At 39.1% G+C, this 27709-nt stretch overlaps 1 protein-coding gene across 1 annotated transcript in view; it reads left to right on the top strand.

Annotated features, from left to right (window-relative positions):
• The window catches only part of LOC109269885 (complement C5-like), an 89845-nt gene that overhangs the window by 17177 nt on the left and 44959 nt on the right, over nt 1-27709 (top strand). The window contains exons 6-21 of the mRNA XM_019454000.2: nt 318-400; nt 3031-3121; nt 5161-5275; nt 7056-7182; nt 9218-9333; nt 10734-10919; nt 12203-12406; nt 14449-14658; nt 14785-14937; nt 15998-16127; nt 17499-17561; nt 18964-19161; nt 21519-21609; nt 23628-23701; nt 24399-24538; nt 26525-26752. Of these exons, the coding sequence (XP_019309545.2) occupies nt 318-400; nt 3031-3121; nt 5161-5275; nt 7056-7182; nt 9218-9333; nt 10734-10919; nt 12203-12406; nt 14449-14658; nt 14785-14937; nt 15998-16127; nt 17499-17561; nt 18964-19161; nt 21519-21609; nt 23628-23701; nt 24399-24538; nt 26525-26752 (2209 nt within the window). The remainder of the gene's footprint in view (nt 1-317; nt 401-3030; nt 3122-5160; nt 5276-7055; nt 7183-9217; nt 9334-10733; nt 10920-12202; nt 12407-14448; nt 14659-14784; nt 14938-15997; nt 16128-17498; nt 17562-18963; nt 19162-21518; nt 21610-23627; nt 23702-24398; nt 24539-26524; nt 26753-27709) is intronic.

Here is a 27709-nt window from a genome sequence, read left to right as displayed (position 1 = left end):
TCCTCTTTATTTTTTTTAACATTTATTTATTTTTGAGACAGAGAGAGACAGAGCATGAGCGGGGGAGGGTCAGAGAGAGAGGGAGACACAGCATCTGAGGCAGGCTCCATGCTCTGAGCTGTCAGCACAGAGCCCCAGGCAGGGCTCAAACTCACAAACCGTGAGATCATGACCTGAGCCAAAGTCGGACACTTAACTGACTGAGCCACCCAGGCGCCCCATTTTCTCCTCCTTAAAACACGAATCGATTGGATTTCCTCTGGGCAAATTAAAACTACTTGATGACTTCCATAATTTTAAATATTTTGCTTCCACAGATACGGTGTGTGGACAATCCGAGCTAAATATAAAGAGGACTTTTCAACGACTGCAACCGCATATTTTGAGATTAAAGAATATGGTAATTTGTGATAATTAAAAGCTTACCTGTAAAAAAATTAGTGTTTGTGCACTAATGCTTTCCATTAGTGAACTTACGGCAGAATCAGTCCCAAATGAAGAGGCAGCCCGGCTGGCATGGTTGTAAACAGTGGCTGGGGGCGGGGACGGGGGGAGGGGGTGTGTGCTCATTGTTGGAAGGCCTAGGCTCTGGCTCTAGCATGCCTTTGTTACCCTCCAATAAGCTCACAAACCTCTCTGGACTTGTGTTCCTCATCAGAGAGCCAGAAGAGACCTAGTCCCCCAGGGAGCTTGACTAATGACGGTCAAAAATTATGATTTTAGGAGAAGCTTAAGTAGGCTGAGATGAAGTGAGCAGAACCCAGTAAGACGAATGATTTACTCAAGTCATTAAAACCAACTGGTGCGAGAACGAGAGCAATTGGGTTTGCATCCCCCAAGTTCAGTGCTATTTTCCTTCTGGCTCACTAATCCCTAATATATTTATCTGAAAACTTAAGATATTCTTATTTCGAAATCAATCGTATTAATGGACTAATAATTAACATATAAATAGTTTATCTTTCCATTCTGATAGTTGTTTACTAGAGTATTTATGTGCTTTGATATCAAATTTAACTTTGTTTTGCTTGAAGTCATTTTTTATTCCTCCAGGAGACTCATAATAATATGGAGAATAAATCCACAGATGTTAACGATTGGCAAACAAAACAGTGACAAAAAATAACTTGTTATGCTGAAACAATTTCAAAGGTTCTAGCCTCTCAATAACCTATAAGCCTACCTGATCCCACTCCCTCCAAGTATGTTTGCTGCTTCTCATGTATATCTAGAATTCATCCACCTCTTACCATCTGAGACCATCCTCATCCATTCATCACCAGGCTCCCCCCGCTCCCCGGACTACTGCAAAAGTCTCCTAATTGCTGTCCCTTCTTCCAAGCTATTCTCACTTGGTATTGGCCAAAATAATCTTGAAATGCAAATCTCATCATGTTATTTCTCTATTGAAAAGTCCCCAATAGCTCCTTGTTCCTTTGCTAATCAAAATCAAAATCCTTATTTTGAGCTGGCCCCTGCCTACCTCCTCTGCAGCCTCATTTTATACCATTCATCCTCTTATTTCCCTCCAGCAGTGGTGACTTTGGACACAATGTTCCACCTGCCCAGAACATTCTTCCCCTCCTCCACTACCTAGCCAACTCCTACTCATGTTTCAAGTCTCAGCTGAAAAGCCATTTATTCAGCAAATCTGTTCCTAACTTCTCTTTCCTGGGAAGGATTCTCTGTAATGTATATTGGTTTTCATAACTGTGGTATAGGTGTTTTTCTGTGTAATTATTTGCTTACCACTGTCTTTACTGTTTGACTAATGAGCTCATTAAGGACAAGGTTTGTATCTTTCTGTTCACTGGGATATCCTTGTCAATAGGAGCATGCCTGCCACATAGCAAATAGGTATTAGATGAAAGGATGAAATGTTTTCCTCCATGTCATATCAGAGAGAACACACCTGCCTTCATCTTTGGTAAAATAGGGAATGCACCCTAGAGCAACAAAGTGCATTCCTCTTTATTTCCATTTTGTCAGCACAGAGCCCAATGTCAGGCTCAATCCCATGAACCATGAGATCATGATCTGAGCTGAAACCAAGAGTGGAACACTTAACTGACTGAGCCACCCAGGCGCCCCAATTACCCAATTTTCTATTAACAGTTTCGGTGGTTAATAGAACTAGAATCTATGGGACCCCTGGGTGGCTCAGTTGGCTGAGCGTTGAACTCTTGATTTTAGCTCAGGTCATTATCTCATGGTCATGGGATCAAGCTCACATTGGGCTCTGCACTGGGCATAGAGCCTACTTGGGATTCTCTCTCTCTCTCTCTCTCTCTCTCTCTCTCTCTCTCTCTGCCCCTCCCCCACTCGAGCACTCTCTCTTTCTCTCTCCCTCAAGAAAAAATTAATAAAGAATCCATAAGCCCTGGTACACAGCTTTAGTATAAAGAGAAGGCAGTGCCCTTTTGACAGGTGAAATTCTTTTTTCTTGAGCAATCAAGATACCAGAGAGAGACAGAGAGAGACAGAGAGAGGGAAAGAACTCCTTCCTGTCTACCCTAATTTTAAATTTTGCATGAATGTTCTTTCTTTTAGCTAATTATAAGCTTTCTCTTCTTGACTAAAGTCAAAGTTTTATGTTGGAATTTGGAGACTGGATGGGTTTATCTACAAGACAAAAAAGGGAACTGTTAAATCAGCCAGAATTTTCCTCTTCTATTTTAAACTTAACAAAACTCATGGAGCATATACTATGTTTAAGGCTCATGAGAAGCGTGGGAGGGGGAGAGATACAAAGATACATAGAGTATAGCCTTTTTGGTTTTCAAGGAGCTTATACTTTAGTGAATAAATGCTGTAATCAAAGTATAAGCAAAGTGCTTCTGGTACACAGAGCTGGATAAACCTCTGATGGGTAGAGTAGGAGGTGTCCCAGAGATATTGCTGACAGTGATGAGAAGGAGGATGACGATGGCAAGGTGGATGTTGTATTGATGTCACAGCTTGTCTAACTATACCGGAAAGAAGGCTACTCTAATTTAAATGGTAAAATTGCCTCTTTGTTTTTATTTTCAGTGTTGCCACATTTTTCTGTCTCAATAGAACCAGAAAATAGTTTCATTGGCTATAAGGACTTCAATGATTTTGAAATTACTATAAAAGCAAGGTAAGAAAGTTTTCTTTTTTCTTTTTTTTTCTTTCTTTTTTTTTTTTTTCAGATCATCCAGTTAAATTGAGTGCTAACTCTTATTGGTGATAGTTGCCCAAAGTGAGAAGTGTGATTCCTCCATCCACTTTATTGAGATATTGTTGACATGTAACATTGTGCAAGTTTAAGGTGTACAATGTGTTGATCTAATCTGCATATATATTGCAGAGATCTGTGATTTACTGGCAGTGTTTTTCGTGACTTTGGGATTGACTGAGGAAACATTGGGCTTATAGTTTATTTGTTTTGATTTTTTGCTGATTCTGATTTTAGTTTTGTTGGTTACTCAACAGCAAAAACTCCTAAAGTTTTAAGTTCAATGTGTGTGTTTAGGAACCAGCATGACATAAGGATATTGGGGTTGAGATGTGAAGAGTTTACTTCTCATCATTTTTTAATGGCTTAATCAACCAGCTAATGCTGCATGACCTCTTCAAGACCCAATGCTTTAAAACCACAACCATTTACAACACAGCTGGGCAGTTCTGCTGATCTGGGCCAGGCTGAATGTAAGCGGTGCTCCCCCGTGTGCCTGGGGTCGGTTGGCAGCTCACCTGGGGGCTGGCTGGTCTAGGGAGGTCTTATTTTCATGCCTGGCAGTTGACTTAGATTGACTGAAAGTACAAAGATAATTGGACTATGTGTATCTTTCATCATCCAGCAGATCTGTCTGTAGTAGCAGCAGTGCTCAGAGAAAGAATATGGAAGGCATAAAAGTCCATCACTTCTACCACGTTCTTTTGTCCAAAGCAAATTACAAGACCAGCCCAAAGGAAACAGATTTCTTTTACACCTTTTACCCACAAGGAGCTCCAAAGGTGGTAGATATATGGGGCAGTGGAGAACTGGAGTTAGTTTTGCAAGCAATCTCCCACAAAAGCTCAGGTCATTTAAAAATGACAATATAATATCATTATTAGTAACAATAACCAATTTGCATAACTATATGTGTTGGGCATCTTTCTAAGTACTCTGTATATATTAGCTTACTTAATCTTTATGAAATCGCTATGAGATAGTTACTATTTCTGTCCCCATATTACAAATGAAGAAACAGAGGTACATGAATGTTAAGTAATTTGCCCAAGATCTCACAGCTAGGAAGTCCCATGGTCTGTCTGGTTTCAGGGTTCAGGCCTTTCAACCCTATCCTACACTGCCTTTCTTAGTAGCATTTATTCCTAAAATAGAGTGTTACTTAGTCTAAACCAACATAAAGACTCATCTGACAGAGAATTAACAAAGTGACTTCTTGTAGTTTATTTTTTTTTAATGTTTTATTTATTTTTGAGGGACAGAGAGACACGGTACGAGCTGGGGAGGGGCAGAGAGAGAGGGAAACGTGGAATCCACAGCAGGCTGCAGGCTCCGAGCTGTTAGCACAGAACCCTATGTGGGGCTTGAACCCATGAACTGCGATATCATGACCTGAGCTGATGTCGGACGCTTAACTGACTCAGCCACCCAGGCACCCCAACAAACTGACTTCTTTTAATGGAGGAACTTACTTTACGTGTGCAGACCATGGATAAGGGAGGTTAACTCTAGCTATAGTATTGTTTTCTATGCAGCAAGTTTCCTTTAGCCTCTCTTTAGTTCTAAACTAAAAAAAGGAAATACAAAGTTAGAATGTTAAAAAAGAACTTATCTCCTCTAACAATGAGATTGAGCGTGCTGCTTCCAAAGGTGTCAAAGAAGGTAGGGCACAGTGCTTCACTGATACCAAAATCATCAAGGAAGCAGTGTTTCCTGATCCCGGACCTGAGGTCTTTTGATCTCCTCAAGCAAGATCCGTTTTTTTCATCTAGCACAGAGTCATAAAAATCCGCACTTCGGCTTTATTATTATAGCTTTATGAGGATGAGATATAATAGGGAATGGAAGACACTTTAAAGTGTATCGAGTGCTTTATGTAATTTCGAGTTGTTACATTTGATCTGAATTTTATTATTGTAACCATGTTAGCAAAACAATTCTATGGCATTATTGTTTGGCAGATATTTTTATAATAAAGTCGTCAATGAGGCTGAAGTTTATGTCACTTTCGGAATAAGAGACGACTTAAAAGATGATCAAAAAGAAATGATGCAAGAAGCCATGCAAAACACAATGGTAAGATGTTAAGACACGTGCGTTCACTTGTACCTAAAGATGCATCACAAAGGCTGGAGAAAAGTCACTTCCAAATCATCGAGTCCAACCCCCCATTTTACACAGGTGTGCAAGTCGAAGCTAAAATGCTCTCTTGGCTTCTCCTGAGCCTCAGGATGAAGTCCACTTTGTGTGACATCAGCCTCCCTCACCAGCCTGTCTCCTGCTCTTTCCCCTTTCCCTCTCACCTATTCGGGTCACTAGTTCCTGGAACTCTCACTAGTCTCTCTTGCCTCCAGGTGTTTGCAGTGCCGCTCCTGCCTGGGAATGCTCTGTCCCTTTGTGGCTTCTGCCTCTTTGTGGCCTGGCTAATCCCTTCCTACTCTTTAAGTCTCAGTGTTAACACCCTTTCTCTGAGAAGTCTTCCCTGACTCCCGTAAATTAGGTTGGCTGCCCCTGCCAGCTCTCGAGCCTCCCTTACTGGAGTACGTTTTGTACTTTATTACAGTGTTCTCAACCAGAGACATCATTTACCCCCAAGGGCACATTTGGCAATGTCCAGAAAACATTTGTAGTTGTCACAGCTGGGAAGGAGGGGGGTACTACTGGCGTTTAGTGAGTAGAGGCCAGCATGTTGCCAAATTCCCACAATGTGCAGAGCAGCCCTAACAACAAGTTATCCTGTCCAAAATGTCAACAGGGCTGAGACTGAGAAGCCCTTCTTTACTGCAATGGTTTACTTGCTTCTCTCTCATCCTCTACACTGAACCCTTTGTGGGTCTGAATTGTTCCCATTATATGCCCAGAGCCAACCTGGTTCCTGGCAAATGACAGGTGCTCTATGAATATTTCTGAGTGAATGAACTCATTGGGAAGTTATTTGTTCATGGTCAAGGGCTAGTGGTTGCCGGAGCTCAGACTAGAGCCCTGGTCCCCTTATCCCTTGTTCAGTGTTCTTGACACTATACCTCAGATGATAAGGGCTCATGTCATTCTACTGATTCTTGTATATTCTTGTATACATTCTACTGATTCTTGTATATTCTTGTGGTTTGTATTTAGCCTATAGTTTTCCAAAGAGTTCTATTTATTCAAGTTATAAATCAGACACCTCTTTTTAATGTAAGATTTTATGCTGGACACTGAGATTTGAAGGTAAATAAGACAAAAGTCCCTGGCCTCAAGCTACTGGATTTTAGAAGAAAAATAAGGCAACATCTATTTCACTGTTGTGGTTAATAATTAAATAATATGATATGACTTAACTCTATGTCCCTTTACCCATTGGGTGTTTTTAAGTTAGTGTTTCCATGTGTACGCAGCGAAGTCCAAATTAAATATCATAGAACCCAACAAACTCTCAGGAGCAAAAGTGAACTAAAAGCAGGCCCAGAAACATGGGTGACAACTCAAAGATTAGAAGAAGGAATCTGTGTCAGCTAGTATAAAAAACAAAAAACCAACAACAACCAACCTTGTTGAACCATATAGGGTTTAAGACTCTTCCTATACATCTACCCAAACTAAGTTAGAAAATAGTATTCTGGGCTCAACTGTAGACTCAATCATTGACTCTACTGGTGACAATAAACTACTCCTCTGATAGTTGCCTTCTATTTAGAAGGTAATAAAGGCAGATTTTGTTAATTTTTCCCTTCTCTGATGTCGGACGCTTAACTGACTGAGCCACCCAGGTGCCCCAACAAACCGAAATACCTCTTTCTGAAAATACCTCTTTCATTTTCTCTAAAATACCTCTTTCTTCTCTGAAATACCTCTTTCATTTTCCCTTTTCAAAAAGTTGATCAATGGAATTGCTCAAGTCACATTTAACTCTAAAATGGCAACCAAGGAACTGTCCTATGAAAGTCTGGAAGATTTAAACAACAAGTACCTTTATATTGGTGTCACAGTCATAGAGTCTACAGGTAAGTTTTTTTTTTCCTTGAATAATATTTAGACAGCATATTAAAAGTATAAATAATTTCTAAAATTCTTTCATATTTTATTTTCTTCCATAGCTAAATATTCCTTTTCATATCATTAAAAACAGATTAGAGTAGAGCTCTGCCACTCTATCATTGGGTCTCTATCACCCCATGTGCAAAAATGGGATAGCACTGCCCAGTTGACATCTTGAGTAGCCTAGCAGGCTATGTGACTTGAACATGTAGCACCCCAATGTTCTCACCTGGTAAGAATAAAAATCTAAATGACATTAGGTATGTACAAATGTGTGATAAAATGCTATGCAAATGGAAGATACTGCATTATCATTTAGTCTCCTTATCCGTACAACGAATATACCACCTAAAGCCCCTCTCAGCTGTAATATTCAGGAATTCTATCTAAAATCAGAGATAATGGTTTTAAAATGGGTACAATAATAGCATACATATAGGGTTGTGGTGAGGATCAGAGAGTCAATATATGCAAAGCACGTAAAATAATACCTGTCAGCTAGTGAATACCATATAAGGTATTAGCCCCCTCCTCCCCCTTCCCCTCTATCTTCTTTTCTCCTCCCTCCCTCCCTCTTCCTCTCCTGCTCCCTCTTCTCCTTTTCCTCCTCCTCCTCCTTCTTTCTACTTATTACTTTCCTAGCATCCTTAAAAGTATTTTGTGCTCTCAACCCCGACTCCAGTGGTTTGTAATAGTCATTAAATATTACTCCAAATTCGGTCAATTTGTCTTACTTCTGGCATCTTGATTACTGATGTTCTTTATATTTTCAGGTTTGTATTGAACCTCCAAACTAACTTGAACAAGTTATGTAACCACACTAGCCCCTCCTTTTTGTGGTGAAATGAGAGTTAGACCACATGGTCCCTAAGGCCCCTTCCGCCTCTTTGTATTTGTCCTTGAAGGGTAGTAGAATGAAGAATGGCGATAATTATCCAGTTATTGAGTACCTTGTATTTATCAAATGGTTGATAGATGTTGGAGAATGATACTCCTTGCCCAGGATATTACTTTCGACATTATTTTAATGTTTGTTTTTTACTTTTATTTTTTCTCAATTTATTTCAAATAAATTCAGTTTAAGCTACATTTATGAGATATTCAAAGAGTGTTGCTAAACATACAGGCTTACAAATATGAATGTGTGTAATCCCAGCATTCAAGTGGCTTACAAACTAGCATCGGCTGTAAGACAGGTAAACGAAGAATTCTGTTATAAGCAGGAATTCTATTTGCCCTCTAGGCAAAGTACTTAATGCTACTGACCTTCAGAGGTAGGTGAGCTCCTAGATGATTGCTGAGCAACCAAGTATAGCACCCTGAATGTAATCAGTCTTGAAGGATAAGTAGGGTTTTGAGGCAGGGATGGTAGATGGGGAGAAGTGGGACACCATCCATAGAGAGGACATACCACAGGTAGCAGGCAAGACTTGATCTTTGAGATTATCTGGCTGATTATCCAGTTGGCCGAAGTATAGGATATGCATATGGGTGTTACGGATGTAATATTGGAAAGGACTTTGGGGATACTGGAGCTTTGTATGTTATTGGGCCCCTGCCAGTGGACTCTCAGGGCTCCCTCTACCTCAGGCACTCTTTTTCTGTTTTCCTCTCCATATCTCTCCATATCCCTGTGCTCTACAGGTGAATCCCTGCAAAGCTCAGTGCCTAGTCCTTTCCCTCTCTCCATAATCCCTTGTACATATTCAACTGAAACTCAGGCCACTGAGAAAGAGTGGTGGCCCTTCCTCACCTTCCTCCCCAGTCCAACCCTGTAGCTCTCCTTGCACAAGCCTTGGATATAAGGCTTTGGAAAACACCTGAGGTCTAAACTTTTCTCTGCACTACCCCCTTTGAACCAAGACTACTGATAAATGAATGAGTGCAGGAATGGAGCAAGTAAGTGAATAAGTCTGTGGAGACATATACAGGTCAAACAGATCCCCGTAGGGATTGGCACATTCTTAAAAAAGGTCAACGTGATGCATGTCATTTCTTTAGGTGGATTTTCTGAAGAGGCAGAAATTCCTGGCATCAAATATGTCCTCTCTCCCTACAAACTGAATTTGGTTGCTACTCCTCTTTTCATGAAGCCCGGGATTCCGTATTCTATCAAGGTAGATAAAGGAGGGAAGATTGCTGAATATGGTTCTCTTTTTCTGTTTACAGAGAGCATGGGGATGGCAAACAGGGGAGGGAAGCTGGAGAAGGGAATCACAGAGGGAATTCATTTGTAAAACCTGCTCCTTAAGATGCAAAAGAAGGTGGGAAACTGCTGGCCAGCTTCAGCCTCAGAGTGATTTCAGCCTGTAGGGCAAGTGCCGGTATTTAGCAAGTAGTCAGGTAGCCTGTGCTAGGCATTCCCTTAAAAAGCATTACATTAAGTTATATGTAAATAAAACACCGTAAGTTTATAGTTAAAAAAAAATGCCAACGTTTGGGGCGCCTGGGTGACTCAGCGTTTGACTTTACCTCAGGTCATGATCTCATCAGAGTCCGTGAGTTCAAAAGCCACGCCAGGCTCTGTATTGACAGCTCAGAGCCTGGAACCTGGAGCCTGCTTCACATTCTGTGTCTTCCTCTCTCTGCTCCTCCCCTGCTCATGTCCGTCCTCTCTCTCTCTCTCTCTCTCTCTCTCTCTCTCTCTCTCTCTCCCAAAAATAAATAAAAAGTAAAAATTTTTAAAAAGTAAAAATAATGCTAACATTTAAAATTATTTGGTGGCATGTTCTTCAAAAGCCTTAAAACAGAAATATCACTCCTTGAAAATAAAACCCCTTTCTCTCCCCATTTTCTACTTCCCATGTGTCTTATCTGAGTTTGCATTTCTGTGCTTTTCAGTCTGCCCCTGTGGTCTTTGCATACACCTGTCTCACCTCTCTCTGTGTTATTCGCCATGCTTTCCATTTTGGCTCTTTCTGTTCTTGCTTCTCTGTTTCTCTCTTTCTCTCTCTCTCTCTCTCTTTGCTTCCTCCTTCCTTTTTACTATTTTCTCTCCTCCCTCTACTTTTCCTTTTTAAAATATTGGTAGTATAGCGTTAATGTGTTCATTTGACTTTCTAGTTATATTTTATTTAGTATTTTATATTTCACTATATATAGTACATGTTATAATTTATAATATAAAAAAATAATCATTTTTAAGATGAAAATTTTTGTTCCCTGTTCTTAACTTAGAAAGCTAGAACAGAGTGTTTTACTTTTTTATTCTTTGGAAATGTGTTGCTATTAAAACTCAACTTTAGTATAATTAAAATGTGTTACTTAATATTCACTGTGGGTCACTGGCTTTTAAGAGAGAAAGATTTACCAAGCTAAAGCAAGTTTTGTATGTGCTTAAAGTATCTAAATAGAATTAGGCCGTTCTATAATCTAAGGCCATGCCTCTCTCTACTGAGTTAAATGTGAATAATTTATACTTTGGTGGGGAAGAAGAAAAATTATTTCAGAATTGTTCCGCTTTAAAAAAAAAAAGTGATGAGCTGCTGAAATGGATCTGGACTGTTCTGGCAAACAGGTGCAGGTTAAGGATTCATTTGACCAATTGGTAGGAGGGGTCCCGGTGACCCTGAGCGCACAAACGGTCGATGTAAACCAAGAGATGTCTAACTTGGAGTCGAAGAAAAGTGTAACACGTTCCAGTGATGGAGTAGCTTCGTTTATGGTTAATCTTCCATCTGGAGCAAGGATGTTGGAGTTTAACGTGAGCTGAATTCTCCTGTTGGACTTTCTGGGACAATGTGTGCTTTTTGACTGTGTGTTTTGGCTAGTGTGCAGAACAGATGCAGCAGATTTTAAACATGAGTCCAGAGAACAGATCCGCAATTTTGCATTCAAAGGGGGTGGGGGGGGGGAAGGCACCAGAGGCAATATGCTAATCCATTGCCTGGTTCTTGAGGAAGATAAATCTATCATTTTCTATTTGGGAATTAATGATTTTCTCTTACATTAGCAAGACTTTATTAGGATAGGTATAGCTTCAGAATAAGTATAGCAGTGGAAGTCAGTGGTAGAAACATTCTCTCCCTCACCCCCACTTCTTATCTTTTTTCAGGGACACAAAGGGGTCACACATGGAAGTCTCCCTTTTTCCTAGCTGCATGAGCCACTCTACTTTAGAGCTCAGTTAACAGGTTTCTCTCTCAGCAACTAATGTTTAAGTTCCCAATCCGCCCCCCCCTCCCCGCCCCATAAATGATTAGTTAATGCACATTAATGACAGTGACATGCATACATTCACTATCATCTACTAAGCACTTAGGAAATGCTAAGAGCTTTCTGTTGAACACATTTAATACCCAGTTAGTCAGCTCTATGAATTAGAGAATATTATTTTTGCCATTTTGCAGCTGTGGAAATATAGGCTTCTAACCTCTCTTGTGATTAACTTATCCAGAGCTAATAAATGGTGGCTCTGGGATGCAAACCAATGCATAGCTCACTCCAGAGTGTGAGCTAATAACCCCTTTGCTATCAAAGGGGTTATTAGCCATGATATCATTTCTGCCCCGTTCCATATTTATAAGTACACTTCCGTGCTGCTCCTTTACAATGAAACTGGACCAGAAAGTCTGTGCGATGTTCACTCCTGTCCCCAGTCCTCAAGGCCTCCTCTTACCACCCTTCTCTTACCCCCAATCCCTGCTAACCCATGGGAAGAGGAGTCCCCAACTTTCCATGACATTTCAGGAAAGGTGCCAATATTTGTTCCAGAAGCATCTTTGCCTCTCCTCTTCACCAGACTTTCCCACCATAGCTCATAACCCCATATTATTCCAATTATTGTCCATAGTCTTTGTAAAGTTACTTGATATCACAGCTGTACAAACATTGGAGTAGTGGAGGTTTGTTTTTTTTTTTCCTCTTTAGCATCTGGTGTTGTGAAAGTTAGAAATTTATAAAGCAAAGAAAGAAATTTACAAGGTATGTTTCATAAAAAATATTTCATCACAGTCCACATGTCTTTTTTGAAATTTCCCTTTTCAGGTCAAGACTGATGACCCAGCTCTTCCGGAAGAAAATCAAGCTGGCAAAGTTTACCAAGCAATAGCGTATTCATCGCTCAGCCAAAGTTACCTTTATATTGACTGGACTGGAAACTATAAACCTCTGCTTGTGGGAGAATATCTGAATATTATTGTTACCCCCAGAAGTCCATATATTAACAAAATAACTCACTATAATTACTTGGTAAGTACAGGAATGATAGATTTAAAACTATCTATTCCCCCACCTTGAACATTTCTCTTTGCTTACAGAGGAACATTAGAATGACCCCTTATATTTGTTTTTACAAGGTACTTTCAAGGACATAATTCAATTTGATAATCAGTGTTTTCTAAAACCTTTGAGATGGGTCATGATTTTCATGACCATTTCCCAGAGGAGGAAACTGAGGAACAGAGAGGTTAAAACGCTCACCATGGTCACTCAGCTTGGAAGAGGAATATTTTTTTTATTTGAACTGGGAACCTCTGACTCCTTATCTGATACGCCCTTCGCCTAAGAGAGCCTGATTACTCCACAGAGACTGATTAAATTTTCACATTACCTCTGCTCTATTTCATGGCCAAAGATTACAGGCCTAAACCTATTTCAAATATGTGCATTTCACTGGCATAAAAGGGAGACTCAAATCCTGCTCTTAAGAGTTGAGTCATATGATATCTACCCCAATTCTACCCTTTAGCAACATCCCTATTACATCCCTTATATTAAACAAAGGTGGCCAATCAAGCCTATAGGTGAAACCTAGGACAGAAGGTGGGGGAAATCTTAAGGGCTTCCTGACATTGCCAAAGAAATGGAATGAATTATTCCAGTGGCCAGGCCAAACAGGTGGTGATAGCTTTTTCAACATTTTTGAGAAAGAAGTTTAAAAAAATAAATGAGGAACACAGATCATATTGATGGATGAAGAATTATGGGACCTGTTTAGGAACTATGTACCAAAACCACATATGCAGTCTATTTAACTATGTACCAAAACCACATATGCAGTCTATTTAATGCAGTCTATTTAAGGACAATTTAAGTTTGAGGACATTTTGGGTTCATGTGGTTTGTAACTTGTTTTTTAACCATATGTCTCCAATACAGAACCAAATCTCTGGCTTTAAAACTTAATTCCCAGGGGTGCCTGGGTGGCTCAGTTGATTAAGGCTTCGACTTTGGCTCAGGTCATGATCTCACGGCTTATGGGTTCGGACCCCACATCAGGCTCTGTGCTGACAGCTCAGAGCTTGGAGTCTGCTTGGGATTCTGTGTTTCCCTCTCTCTCTGCCCCTCCACTGCTTGTACTCTGTCTCTCTCTCTCTCAAAAATAAATAACATTAAAAAATTTTTAAAAAAGGGCGCCTGAGTGGCTCAGTTGGTTAAGCATCCAACTTCGGCCTAGGTCATGATCTCACCGTTCCCAAGTTCCAGCCCAGCATCAGGCTCTGTGTTGATAGCTCAGAGCCTGGTGCCTGTTTCAAATTCTGTCTCCCTCCCTCTCTTTGCCCCTCCCCTACTTGCACTGTCTCTCTCTTTTTCCCAAAAATAAATAAACATTAAAAGAAAAAATTTTTGGGGCGCCTGGGTGGCGCAGTCGGTTAAGCGTCCGACTTCAGCCAGGTCACGATCTCGCGGTCCGTGAGTTCGAGCCCCGCATCGGGCTCTGGGCTGATGGCTCGGAGCCTGGAGCCTGTTTCCGATTCTGTGTCTCCCTCTCTCTCTGCCCCTCCCCCGTTCATGCTCTGTCTCTCTCTGTCCCAAAAATAAATTAAAAACGTTGAAAAAAAAATTTTTTTTAAAAAAAGAAAAAATTTTTTAATTAAAAAAAAACCTTAATTCCCAAATAAGATGCACTCTATTCATCATCTATTTTGTTTTAATCAATAAAACAAAAGAGATTTTAGTGACAGCATGATGACTTTAAATAGATTTGGGATCAACTCTTAGCTCTCTGATTTCCTAGTTATGTGATTTTGAGCTAAAATCAGTATGACATTTAGTTAATTCCCAAGCCCCAGTCCCTTTATCAATCTACACAGTGGGCGTAATATTCCTATCCAACTGACTTGTGAGAAAGAAAAGAATTAAGTAAACGGAAAGGTTCCTGACCTTTCCTGGTTCCTGTTAACCAGGAACCTTTCTTTCTCTTTAACATACTTTCTACTCCGTCTCCAAGCTCCATACTGAAAGCAAAACTTTTGTTTTTTAACATGGTCACTACTGCTGTTTATTTTTAGATTTTATCTAAGGGCAAAATTGTCCACTTTGGCACAAGAGAGAAACTTCCAGATTTATCCTATCAAAACATAAACATTCCAGTGACACAAAACATGGTTCCTTCAGCCCGTCTCCTGGTCTATTACATCGTCACAGGAGAGCAGACAGCAGAGTTGGTGTCTGATTCAGTCTGGTTAAATATCGAAGAAAAGTGTGGCAATCAGCTCCAGGTAAGCCACAAATTATGAGTCACAATCAAATTTTCTTCTGAATAAAGGAGACTATAAATATAACTATTTGTGAAGTTTTGTCTCATGCAAATAACCTTGTCTTTTCTTTTTCAAATGATCTTTTAGGTTCATCTGTCTCCAAGTGCAGATGCGTCATATTCTCCAAGCCAACATGTATCTCTTAATATGGCAACTGAGTCAAATTCCTGGGTGGCTTTATCAGCAGTGGACAGTGCTATATATGGAGTCCAGAGAAGAGCCAAGAAACCTCTGGAAAGAGTTAAGTGGTGCATGGCTTTGGTTGCTGGGTCTTGGGGTGGCTCTGTATAATGCTTCACAAAGTGTGGCCCCAAGGGTAGGTTGTGGGGAAGAATTAGGGAAGACTGGATCTGCTCTTCTGTAAATATACTCAAAACAATGGCTCTTAGGAAGGTAAGCTATCCTCATGTTAGTCTCTAAAACATTGATTCATCCTTTTTTGTTTTTCCAAGTGTAGCATATGACCATAATGGCAATTATATTCCTGGGACAAAAGTGCCATCAATTTGGACGATTTTGAGATTGAACCTGGGGGCGGGGGGCTTTATAAAGTGGCAGCATAATGGAAGACTGGATAGGCAGCCTATGGAGACTTTTCTGTTTTTTGTTTTCTTTTTTACTCTCATTAAAATCTGGAACAAAAGAATGTGAGAATTATTCACTTCCCCTAAGTTCCCATTTATCTCCCCTATGCCCTGTTAACTGTTTTGTAGGCTTGAATTTCTTTGAACAAAAAAGAAAGATAACTATACAGTTAAAACCATTCAGAAAAGAAAAAAAAAAAACAAACATTTGGGATCAAAATTAAAACTGGAATAAGCTTCCCCAAACAAGTTCTCACCCACTTAGAACCTAGAGCCTTCTTCCTCTAAACATAAGAGGTTGTGCTCATTTCTTTTTAGCAACTTAAAAATTAATTTGTCTGTTAATTTAGTCATTCATGCATTTATTTATTTGTTTGTTTGTTTGGATCTTATATTGACCACAGCATTCGTTCTATGTCCAACACACCATGGGTTAGTTCCTAAGAATCTTCTCACCAAAGTGTAAAACTTAGTTCTTGTTTTAATATTGAATGTGTGTGTATTTATAAATATAAAAGGACACACTAAAATAATGAAGTTGGGAAATCTGGTCTTTGGCCGTTTGACAGATGAACGATGGCCTGATTTGTTCTACCCATGTGACAACCAGTACCTGTAATTCTTCGGGGAAATAATTTATACATCTAAGTAGACTCCACATTTTGCCTTGAGTTAATTCCTAAGAATTATTAAATTAGCTAACCACCTCTGGACAGGTATTTCAAGTCTTAGAGACGAGCGACCTGGGCTGTGGGGCAGGTGGTGGCCGCAACAATGCAGATGTATTCCATCTGGCTGGACTCCTCTTTCTCACCAACGCAAATGTAGATGACACCCGAGAAGATGGTAAAATGTTCAGCTTTTTTTTTTTTTTGGTTTATTCTTCAAAATGATTACTGAAATTTACATTGATCAATTTACATTGATACCGTTTTTGTAATTGTCTTCCACAAATTCTCTATGCTCATCTTAGAGAGACATGACTACGTAACGCCCCAGTACAAAATGTTTTACTGGCCATCAAGATAAAGTACAAAATCTTTAGTGTAGTCCTCAGGGATCTTCCACAGTCTTCTCCCCAGCTCTCTCCAGTTATCTTTTGTCTTGCTCTATCTTACCTGAGGTTTAAGCTGTGCAGACCCAAGTGTAGTTCTAGGGGTGGCTCTCTGCTATTTTATTTTATACCTTTAGGCCTTTCCCCATCAGGACTGCTTTCCCTTGTATTAGCCTGGAGAAGCCGATAAAAGAATCCCCTCCTCAATAAGGTTTCTTCCCCATACAGAATTGATCATTCCCTCCTCCTTTCACAGAGAGAATACTGTGGCGACTAGCTCTATTTATAAGTAACACAGTAGCAGGGCATCACTGAATATTCTTCCATTTCGTTATGTATTTTGCCTCAGCCAATGCACTGTGAGCTCTTGAAGGACAAGGACCACATCTTAATCATATTCTTTCTGTGGCTATAAAACTGTTCATAATTATATTTGACCTGTTATTCATAATAACAGAGCACAAAGAGCAAATGATAAAAGTAGCATACCCAACAAAAACTTTGCTCACTTTAAATGCTTAGATATTTCTCTGTAATCAGTGGGTCAAAGAGGTTGCAGGATTCAAAGCCAAACTTGGATCAAACAAGTCAAACTAGAGGACACTAGATCATGAGCTCCTCTAAGGTAAGATAAATGTTAAGATGTGTTGTGCATGGTGCCTAGTCAAACACAGGCTCTCAGAATTTGTGGAATACATGAATGACTTATGAATGTTTTAAGTACTTAAATAATTTCATGGAATTTTCTTTTTTGTCATTTTAACTCTTTTTTTCCTTCTTCTTCTTCCCCTCCTCCTTCTCCTCCTCCTTCTCCTTTTCCTTCTTCTTCTTCCTCTTCTTCTTCTTCTTCTTCTTCTTCTTCTTCTTCTTCTTCTTCTTCTTCTCTTCTTCTTCTTTTCTTCTTCTTCTTCTTCTTCTTCTTCTTCTTCTTCTTCTTCTTCTTTTTCTTCTTGTCTTCTTCTTGTCTTCTTCTTCTTGTCTTCTTCTCCTTCTTCTTCTTCTTCTTCTTCTTCTTCTTCTTCTTCTTCTTCTTCTTCTGCTTTTTCCTCTTCTTGTTCTTTTTCTTCTTCTCCTTCTCCTTCTCCTCCTTCTTCTCCTCCTTCTCCTCCTTCTCCTTTTCCTTCTCCTTCTCCTTCTCCTTCTTCTCCTTCTTCCTTTAACAGATAAGCCCTGCAAAGAAATTCTCAGGCCAAAGAGAATGCTGAAAAAGAAAATAGAGGAGAAAGGTACTCTAAAAGTTTGATGCAATTATAAAAAGGTTATGATCCTATTATTCAAAAGCTGGAGAGAACGAACCATTATCTAATTATTCCTAATCCAAATGGAATGGATGAAAAGAAAGATATGTACAGATGTCTTAGCTTACCTCTCTCAGAAATATTAATCCAAATAACTCTACAACTTCATTTGGCATAACCTCAGTCTGAGGAAAATAAGTATTATTTCTATCTCTAAAGTTAAAAGGTTAACTTTTTACTTGTTACAAATATTTCCTCTGCATAGACTTCATTTGGCAATTAAAATTATATTCTTCCATTTTCTTCTGACCAAAATCATGATTCGATTAACTTTGGAGTGTACCTAGAAACCTATTTCTTCTATTCCGTGTATTTAACAGCTGATAGTATTTTGGATTATTCTTTGGGAAATCAGTCTAACAGAAATTATTTTTGAACAATTATTTAAATGGAAATATGATCACTGGTGATATTAAAAGAGGAAGAATGTTGAACTGAAAGTCGGTGGCCAGAGTTCAACTAATAATCATGCTTAGAGTAAGATAAGAATTCCTTCCATCTATATAGGAGTTATTTTAATTCCAACCCTAGTTCTAAGTTCTAACAATATGAAAGACACTGAGTAGTTTGGGCACTTATGATAAAATATGAGCACTTATTGGGATGCCTGTGTGGCTCAGTTGGCTACGTGTCCAACTTCGGCTCAGGTCATGATCTCATGGTTGGTGAGTTCAAGCCCCAAGGCGAGCTCTATGCTGACAGCTCAGAGCCTGGAGCCTGCTTCAGATTCTGTGTCTCCCTCTCCCTCTGCACTGCCACCCCCCCCACCTCATGCTCTGTCTCTCTCAAAAATAAATAAACATTAAAAATTTTTTATTCATATTCATTTTTATACATTCAAATTTATATTCGTTAAAAATATTTTTTTAAATATTAGCTCTTACGATGCCACCAGTGGAGTTCCACAAACCACATCCTATAAGAAAAGTTTTAAAAAGCAGGATATGTGGCTTAAAGAAGGAAGCACTTATACAGTGCTGATAGCCATCTTCAAATATTTGAAGGCTTCTCCATTAACTTATTTCACTCAAAGGGTGCTGAACCCAAGGTGCCAGTGTCAAAAGTCAGTATTTAGCTTAATTGCAAGAAGCTCTTTAAACATTTAATATGAATGAGAATGATCTGCCTTGTGAGACCACATTCTCCCCATTCCTGGAGTACCCAGCTGAGTGTGGGGGGTCACTCACCTAGCCTTGGCTGTTGCTACGGGTCCGGGGATGGGGGCAGGGTCATGTGGCCGTAGACCCAAGGACCCCTCAGGATCCTTTCTGAACCTGGGGTGCTACGACTCTGTGCATAATCAAGGACATTTGCATCATTACTATTTCAGTTGCTAAATACAAATACACACTATTCAAGAAATGTTGCCTCGACGGAGCCTACCGTAACGACGATGAGGACTGTGAGCAGCGTGCTGCCCGCATTACGCTAGGTCCCAGATGCATCAGGATCTTCAAGGAATGTTGTCTTATAGCAAAGCAGCACCGTGATGAGGATCTTAGTAAAAACATCCGGCTGGGAAGGCTGCGTGAGTTTGACATTTTCTATCAGAATTCTGCTCAGTATGGGGAATTTTGTGTGATCCTGTTCTGCTAAAAAAGGACAGTTTTCATGTTCTATTTAAAATTGAAATTAGACTGGGGCTCCTGGGTGGCTCAGTCAGTTAAGCGGCCAACTTTGGCTCAAGTCACTATCTCACAGTTCATGAGTTTGAGCCCCACGTTGGGCTCTGTGCTGACATCTGGGAGCCTGGAGCGTGTTTCAGATTCTGGGTCTCCCTCTCTCTCTAACCCCTCCCCTGCTCATGCTCTCTCTCTCTCTCTCTCTCTCTGCCCCTCCCCTGCTCATGCTCTCTCTCTCTCTCTCTCCCTCTCTCTCAAAAATAAATAAACATAAAAAAAGAACAAAATTTTTAATTGAAATTAGGAAAAAAAATGCCCATTAGAAGAAAATCAGTTATTGTTTTGGGGAATCAAAGGAGGCATATGTAGTAGAGAACAGAGCGCACGGGGCCACAGTCAAGACCCAAGGGCAAGTGTAAGGCCAGCTCTTTCTATAAACTTGAATCATTATGTATCTCCTCTGAGCCTCAACCTCCTCATTTTTAAAGCAAGAAGTGTAGGCTTAGATGATCTCCAACATGCCTTTGAGTTCTAGAATTCTAGGGTTCTGTGATATTACAACCATTAAAAATTTTGTTGATGCCTATGTTGACCAAATATAGCAAACAATTTCTAAACCTAGCATGAGGTTAAGTGTACTTACACAAAAGATTAAATCTTCCATTTCAATAAAATATATTTTCAGGATTTAGAAAACTCTCATTGATATGTTTCCAGAACTTTCAGGACTTTCATTGCATCTATATCTAATCAAAACAAAAGGAACAAAAGCAGAATGACAGCTCCTGTTTTCAGAATCTGTTTCTCTTAACAGTGTGTCTTAAACAGCGTCCATCCGAATGGATATATTTCTGCAAACGTAAATTTTTGTGGTCATTTCTTAAAAACCATGTTATTAGATATATTTAGGTTGTTTTCAGATGTTTGCTTATTTCAAGGAGCATTTTCACAAGCCACCTAGTACATATATTTTTCATTGTCCGGTTTTTCAACTATAATCATCTGGTTTGGCTTCCACTGCATGGAACTGAGTTTCTGCTATTGCCCCCAATCCACCCCACCTCTCTGGTGCTCCGCTCTGCCCCTCATTCTAGACAGGTTGGCCTCCCAAAACTCCTACGGGTTTTGCAACTCTGCAAAGGTCTATATGGGTTTCTTTCCCTGTTCTGCAGCCTGAAAACTGCCTGCAGACAGTAAACCTGGACAATTTCAGGGTTCAACAAACCAGTGTCCCTTCTCTCAGGAATCATGGCCCTGGGTCACTTATGCTCTAATGTCTGAAAACTGTTGTTTTATATAACGTGCCTGGTGTTTTTAGTTCCTGGGGTTTTTTTCTTTCTTGATTTTTTTTTTTTAAGGCAAAAGAGTAACTCTTATCAGTGCATCTTGGACAGAAGCAGAAATTCTGTCCATTTTATTAAGGGAAGTAGAAATAAATTTCCCTTAGGTAAACCTTCTTTATTTTATAATATAAACACAATTACTGTAATAGAAAAAATGCAAATAACTTTATAGATTGATGAGTATCTTCTATAATCTCAGGAACACTAAACATTTAGCAATTTAAGAAACAAATCATTGAAGATATTTTTGTGCTTTATTTGTTCTCTCAGTACTATTAGTGGAGAAATTCCAAGACCTTTAAAGTTCTATTTTGTGGGGCGCCCGGATGGCTCAGCCCATTAAACGTCCAACTTCAGCTCAGGTGACGATCTCACGGTTCATGCGTTCAAGCCTTGCATTGGGCTCTGTGCTGACAGTGCAGAGCCTGCTTGGGATTCTCTCTCTCCTCTCTCTCTCTGCGCCTACCCTGCTTGCACCCTCTCTTTCTCAAAATGAATGAATGAACTTTATTAAAAAATAAATAAAGTTCTATTTTGGGGGGCACCTGGGTGGCTCACTTGGTTAAGCGTCTGACTGGCTCAGGTCATGATCTCACGGTTTGTGGGTTCAAGCCCTGTGTTGGGCTCTGGGCTGACAGCTCAGAGCCTGGGGCCTGCTTCAGATTCTGTGTCTCCCTCTTTCTCTGTCCCTTCCCCGCTTGCTTTCTCTCTCTCTCTCTCTCTCTCTCTCTCTCTCTCAAAAATAAATAAGCATTAAAAAAAATTAATAAAGCTCTATTTGAAAATCACTAAACAAAATGTTTCATTGTCCTTTCAGAAAATATTTAAGTTATAGATTAATGTCTGTCCACGTTTTAAAATTTGGCTCTAAATAAAATGCGTGTTGTTTTTTCATAATCACATATACTTTTTCCCCCCAGATATAAAGACCCTGTTACCAGTGAGCAAGCCAGAAATAAGGAGCTATTTTCCAGAAAGCTGGTTATGGGAAGTTCATCATGTCCCCAGAAGGTATTATACTTCTTTGACTTTCCTCTGAAAAATGTGGGAAAATGCAAATATTATGGCCATAAATCTGGAAACTACCCATTTCCCAATAGTTTATTTAAGAGTTAAGGCAATATTACCATTTGGTTAAATTTTGTTTTATTTGCTTTACCTTTTTTTTTTTTTTTTTTTAATGTGTGCTTTGCTCTAGTCATTACTTCCAGGACAAAATTAACTCTTGGTAAGGAAGGGTACTATTCTATTTAATTTCATCCCGCTTCAGTAAGCCTTTGCTCAAATGTGTGCTATATGCTGCAGTGAGCAGCCATCATCTTGTCTTGTCTTTTCTTTTCTGTTCTTTCTTTCTTCTTTTTCTTCTTCTTCTCCCTCATCTTTTTTTTTTTGGGGGGGGGGGGGGTGGGCGGGGAGAGAGCAGGGAAGAGACAGATAGTGAAGGAGAGAGAGAATCCCAAGCAGGCTCCATGCTGACAGTGCAGAGCCTGACACGGGGCTCAAACTCACAAACCCTGAGATCAGGACCTGAGCTGAAATCAAGAGTCAGATGCTTAACTAACTGAGCCACCCAGGTGCCCCATTTTATTTATTTATTTATTTATTTATTTATTTATTTATTTATTTATTTTTATTTATTTATTTTTGTGACAGAGAGAGAACAGAGGAGAGGCAGAGAGAGAATTAAGCAGGCATTTTCATCCTGAAATATCTGTATTAGAAAATAAATACTGATTAATAAGAAGAAAGATTCTCTTCTTGTTTTTCAACACACTCTTAGGGAATGCCTACTCTATCCCAGGCACTGGAAACAGTGATGAACAGTGCTGAGTCCCTGAGCATCACTGTCCCTTGGGGGCTCCAAGCATCGACTTTTCAAGCCCCAAGGCCCAACACTGGCATCAGTCTTAAAATGGGTCTCCTCGTCTCTACCCTCGTCTCCTCTAAGTTTTCCTCCACAGTGTCACCCATTTCAGCTGACATTCCCCCGGGGCTAGCACTTCCTCTGGTAAGCCTTCCCACCACTCTCCCCCACCCTATCAGTGACTGGGGTAATTACCCCTCCCAGTCAACCCTGTTGCCTATATCATACAGTGTTATAATGGCCTGTTTACCTGCTGTCTCCCACATGAGAAGGACTCTTTCAGGGCAAAGACTAAATTCAGATTACTCTTTTATATTCCAGACCTGGCATAGGGTCCAGCTTGTTAGAGGCACTCAAATAAATCTGTTGAATCAATGCACACTGGCTCTGAACTTTTTAGATGATTTATTGGTACAGTTATTACAATGAACTACAATGTATTTACTTAACTGTCTCTTCTACTAGACTATAAACTACTTGAGAATAGGTTTTTATCTCGTAAGTGCTGCATATTCAGTATTTAGTGCTATGCCTGACTCAAGGTTGGTGGACAACAGCTGTTTGTTGGATCAAAGAAATAAATGTATAAGCTTAATCTTAACCAGAATTTTTTCATTATGGGGGCCCCTGGGTGGCTCAGTCGGTTGGGCATCTGACTCTTGAGTTCAGCTCAGGTCACGCACGGTTCAGGATGGGGCCCTAGTCTAGCTCCATGTTGACACAGCAGAGCCTGTTTGGGGTTCTCTCTACCTCCCTCCCCCACCCCGCCCTCTCTCCCTAAATATATATTAAAAAAAGAAATTCTTAGTTATGTTGACTTCGTTATGAGCACCGTTAAGATGCATTACCTTTCTGCCCTATTTTAGAACATAGCACACGAGAAATATTTTTTCTGTATGTTTTGAGTTTGCGGTGTTTCAAAGGCATCTTTCTGAATTTGAATTCTCATACAAGTGAAATATTTAAAAACAAGCAACAAGTAGGAGACTTAATGAATATATTTTTCTGGTTTGATTTTTCCTTAACACCTGACGTCATTTTGCTTTATTGTGAATTTTTTCTTTCTTCTAAAGTAGTAGGCAGCAAACATTCTGTTTAGTGAATGGGGGCAAATTGGGCTACTCAATGTTTCACTGTATTTGAATATTAACACATTAATTTTCAGAAGCCAATTGCAGTTTGTGCTACCTGATTCTCTAACTACCTGGGAAATTCAAGGTGTTGGCATTTCAAATAGTGGTAAGCAAACTTAAGTTGTATGCTCATTTAAGGAGTGATTTTGTTAGCAAAATGTGGTTTTTTTGTTATAATTTATAAACTCACCCAGGACTTCAGTGGTGTCATTTGTTAAATATCTTTTTAATATACTACAAAAAGACTTGGATATGCCCATATCTCTGACCATATTGACGAGCATTTTATAAATGCTAATGTCCATTTCCCATTTCCTTTGTTTTTCTCAGTGACTGGGAGCTTGAGTAGAGTTAGAAGCAAATGTATTACTTTTCCCTTGGGCTAATTCCCTTTTGTGGTGATTTAGTGGAGGTACTTTATAAATCACTTCAGGGTTGGTTTCATCTGTTTGTATTTTTTATTTCTTTAAAATCGTGGTTTCCACAATCAAAATTTTATACCTATTAAATAGAGCCAATAATGCATATCCAAAAAGAGATTTGGCACTTCAGTTGATAAACATTCTCATGCCTTAAATAGAATTAAATATTTGTTGGAGAAATGAAGTTTTCTGTTAATACCAACAATTATTGAAATAAAGATCAATGAGTGGAAAATTCAAGGACATGACAGTACACAGAAAAATATGATACAGTATTCCTTTTTCCTTGAAGGACAGCAATTCTTAGGTGTAGTAGTACTAACAAGGCATTAATAGGAATTCCCTAATATGCCTCTACTTTGCTTTCCCTTTGGACCGAAGGTATATGTGTTGCTGATACTCTCAAGGCACAGGTGTTCAAAGATGTCTTCCTGGAAGTGAATATACCATATTCTGTTGTGCGAGGGGAGCAGATCCAGTTGAAAGGAACTGTTTACAACTATAGAATGTCTGGTATGCAGGTGAGTAGGTATTTATGGTATGTTCAGATAAATGGAAAAAGGAAGAATTCTCTGATTTTATATGAATTCTATTCATGGAATGATCACGTACACACACAAAACACAAAAATTCAGCTCAGTGAAGGGATGAAGAAAGGCAGACTTAAGACATGTATTCTTATAACTCCAATTTAAAGAAGAATACAAGTCTGTAAGATAATCAGTATACTGTGGAGGCTCAGAGAAAGGGCTTCACAGGCAGTTCATTTATGTCCCTGGATTCTGAGTTTCTTCATCGTCTTGCATCTAACAGCCCTTTCCTTCTCTCTGTCTTTACCAGTCATGCTCATCTTTGCTTTGTAGATGTCCGGGTCCCCTCTGAAAGTTATTTCAGACATCGCACCGTTACTTTGTAGCTACAGGTCTGCACATCACTGAAACCTCCAATCCCTTGACTTCCTCACTCCTCTGTTATCCATTAGCCCTCTGCTGTCTTTACTTCGCTCCTTGTTCAGGTTAGAATCCATAAACTACCACTATAATAATAAACCACACTAGTTAAAGTCATGTTAATTCCCTTAACTCTCTCTCACTCCTGGGTACACTCCCTGAAAAACTCCAACCATGGTTGGACCCACCATTTCTCTTCTTTTTGCCGCACACAGCTAAATAGAGAATTATGCAATAGGGTGACTGATTTCATTTGAAAATCACAGTCACAAAACTTTATATGGGAACTCAGTGTGTCCAAAAATCTAACTATAGTTTTTATTTATTTTTTAAAATTTATGTATTATTTAATTTACATCCAAGTTAGTTAGCATATGGTGCAACAGTGATTACAGGAGTAGATTCCTGAATGCCCCTTACCCATTTAGCCCATCCCCCCTCCCCAAACCCCTCCAGTAACCCTGTTTGTTCTCTATATTTAAGAGTCTTTTATGTTTTGTCCCCTTCCCTGTTTTTATATCATTTTTGTTTCCTTTCTCTTATGTTCATCTGTTTTGTATTTTAAATTCCTCATATGAGTGAAGTCATATATTTGTCTTTCTCTGACTAATTTTGCTTAGCATGATACCCTCCAGTTCCATCCACATAATAACTATATTTTTTAAAAAGCTCTAATTTCATTCTCAGCGGTTTCCAAAAATTTTGCTTACATGCTCTCTAAATGCTGAGGGGAAAGCTATATACCCCATTGGCATATTTTGAATTAGCTTCTAAAATTTTTTATCATAAGTTCAAAAAATATGCTAATCTATAACTTTTGGAATATTTAAATATTAATATTTTAATGAAATGGTTATATCAAATTTCTGAATGTATATAGCAGAATCTAAATGCCATAAAATTCCATTTTAATATACCCAAATAAACTGTAATTACCAACAGATTAAATACCAATTCCTCTGTGAATACATATTTCCATTTCACTCTCCTAATGTTGTATATGCTATGCTTGAATGTTTTCTATTGATCACCCTCATACTATGATGCAAAAAAAGTAGATATCTGAAATCAAAATATTTTTTTAAGTTTATTTATTTATTTTGAGGGAGAGAGAGCATGAGCAGGGTAGGGGCAGAGGCAGAGAAAGAGAGACAGTGAGCACAAGCTGTGGGGGAGCAGAGAGAGGGAGAGAGAGACAATCCCAAGCAGGCTCCACACTGTCAGCATCGAGCCCATTGGGGGCTAGAACTCATGAGCCATGAGATCAAGACCCAAGCCGAAACGAAGATTAACCAACTGAGCCACCCAGGTGCCGCTGACATTGAAATATATTTAAATTCTATGATTATAAGACCCCAAGTGTCAAGTAATTGCTTGAGGATTTAGTTTAAATTGTATAAGGATTTTGATACACATTTCTCCTCTGCCTTAGAATCTAAGGGATTATTTAACACTGTAAAAATATCAGGGAGAGTTTGTATCCAGACAAACATGGTCCAGGCATACTTTCCTTATCATAAAGTGTTTTAATGTAACTGTTTACTGGTGATATTTCAGTTCTGTGTTAAAATGTCTACCGTGGAGGGAATCTGTACATCCGGAAGCCAAGCCATTGGCCACCAGGGCATAAATCCCTCCAAATGTCTGTCCCAGAGAGTAGAAGGTTCCTCCAGTCATTTGGTGACCTTCAGCGTGCTTCCCCTGGAAATCGGCCTCCACAACATCAACTTTTCACTGGAGACTTCACTTGGAAAAGAAATCTTAGTAAAAACATTACGAGTGGTGGTAAGAAAAATATGCTTTTTCTGATTCTTCTTAAAAACACTTTTTTCATAGAAAGGGAATTAAGAGTACACTTAACCGTAATGAGCACTGAGTAATGTATAGAATTGTTGAATCACTGTATTGTACACCTGGAACTAATATAATGATGTATGTTGATTACACTGGAATTAAAATTTTTAAAAAGAAAGGAAAAGAACAATAACAACAAAAAAACCCAACTTTTTTCAGTCTGAAAAAAATGTCAGCAACTTATCACTAAGTGGTTCAGAAAGAACACAGAGAAGAATAATGTAAATGTAATAAAATGGTAACATTTGTGGGAAACTGGGGGGGGCGGTTATCTCAGATTTTTTTTTTACTATTATCATAACTTTTCCTTAAGTCTGAAATAGTGTTTTAAAATTTAAATAAAACAATGATACTTGCTTATTGTAGAAAATATAGAATACTGAAAAACCACAGAGAAGAAAATTAAATCACTGATAACTCCCACACCCAGAGATATACAGCTTTAACAATTTGGTATCTAGCCTTTCAAGCTTTTTCCCCCTAGCACATTCAGAAGGTCTTAAAATCTATGTGCCAGACATTATGCCAGGTATTGGAGATATAACAGTAGATAAGATACAGCCCATGCATTTACAGTTTAGGATTTATAGTCTACAGAAATTTTCCATTTACAAATGAGTAAACAGGGTAAAAAAGAAAACTATCATTTATTAGAGTACTATTTACCCACATAGTCTGTTGAGTGTTTTCATGTTATTTTACTAAGATTAAGATTCTCACCAAGAGTCACATGGCTAGTTAATGACAGAACTGGGCCTTCTTGGGTCTTCATTCTCTGATTTCTGTTTTAAGCCATGAAATCACTTCAGTAAACATGTACTGACCTATTTTGTCCAAGGCATGCTCTATGCATCCTTGCATGGTGTTTCCATGCACAGACTCTGAAGA

This window comes from Panthera pardus, unplaced genomic scaffold (assembly GCF_024362965.1).
Source record: "Panthera pardus isolate Hobbes unplaced genomic scaffold, ASM2436296v1 HiC_scaffold_20, whole genome shotgun sequence".
NCBI lineage: Eukaryota > Metazoa > Chordata > Mammalia > Carnivora > Felidae > Panthera > Panthera pardus.
Note: the sequence above shows the minus strand (reverse complement) of the source record. Positions and strands in the feature narration are given on the sequence as shown.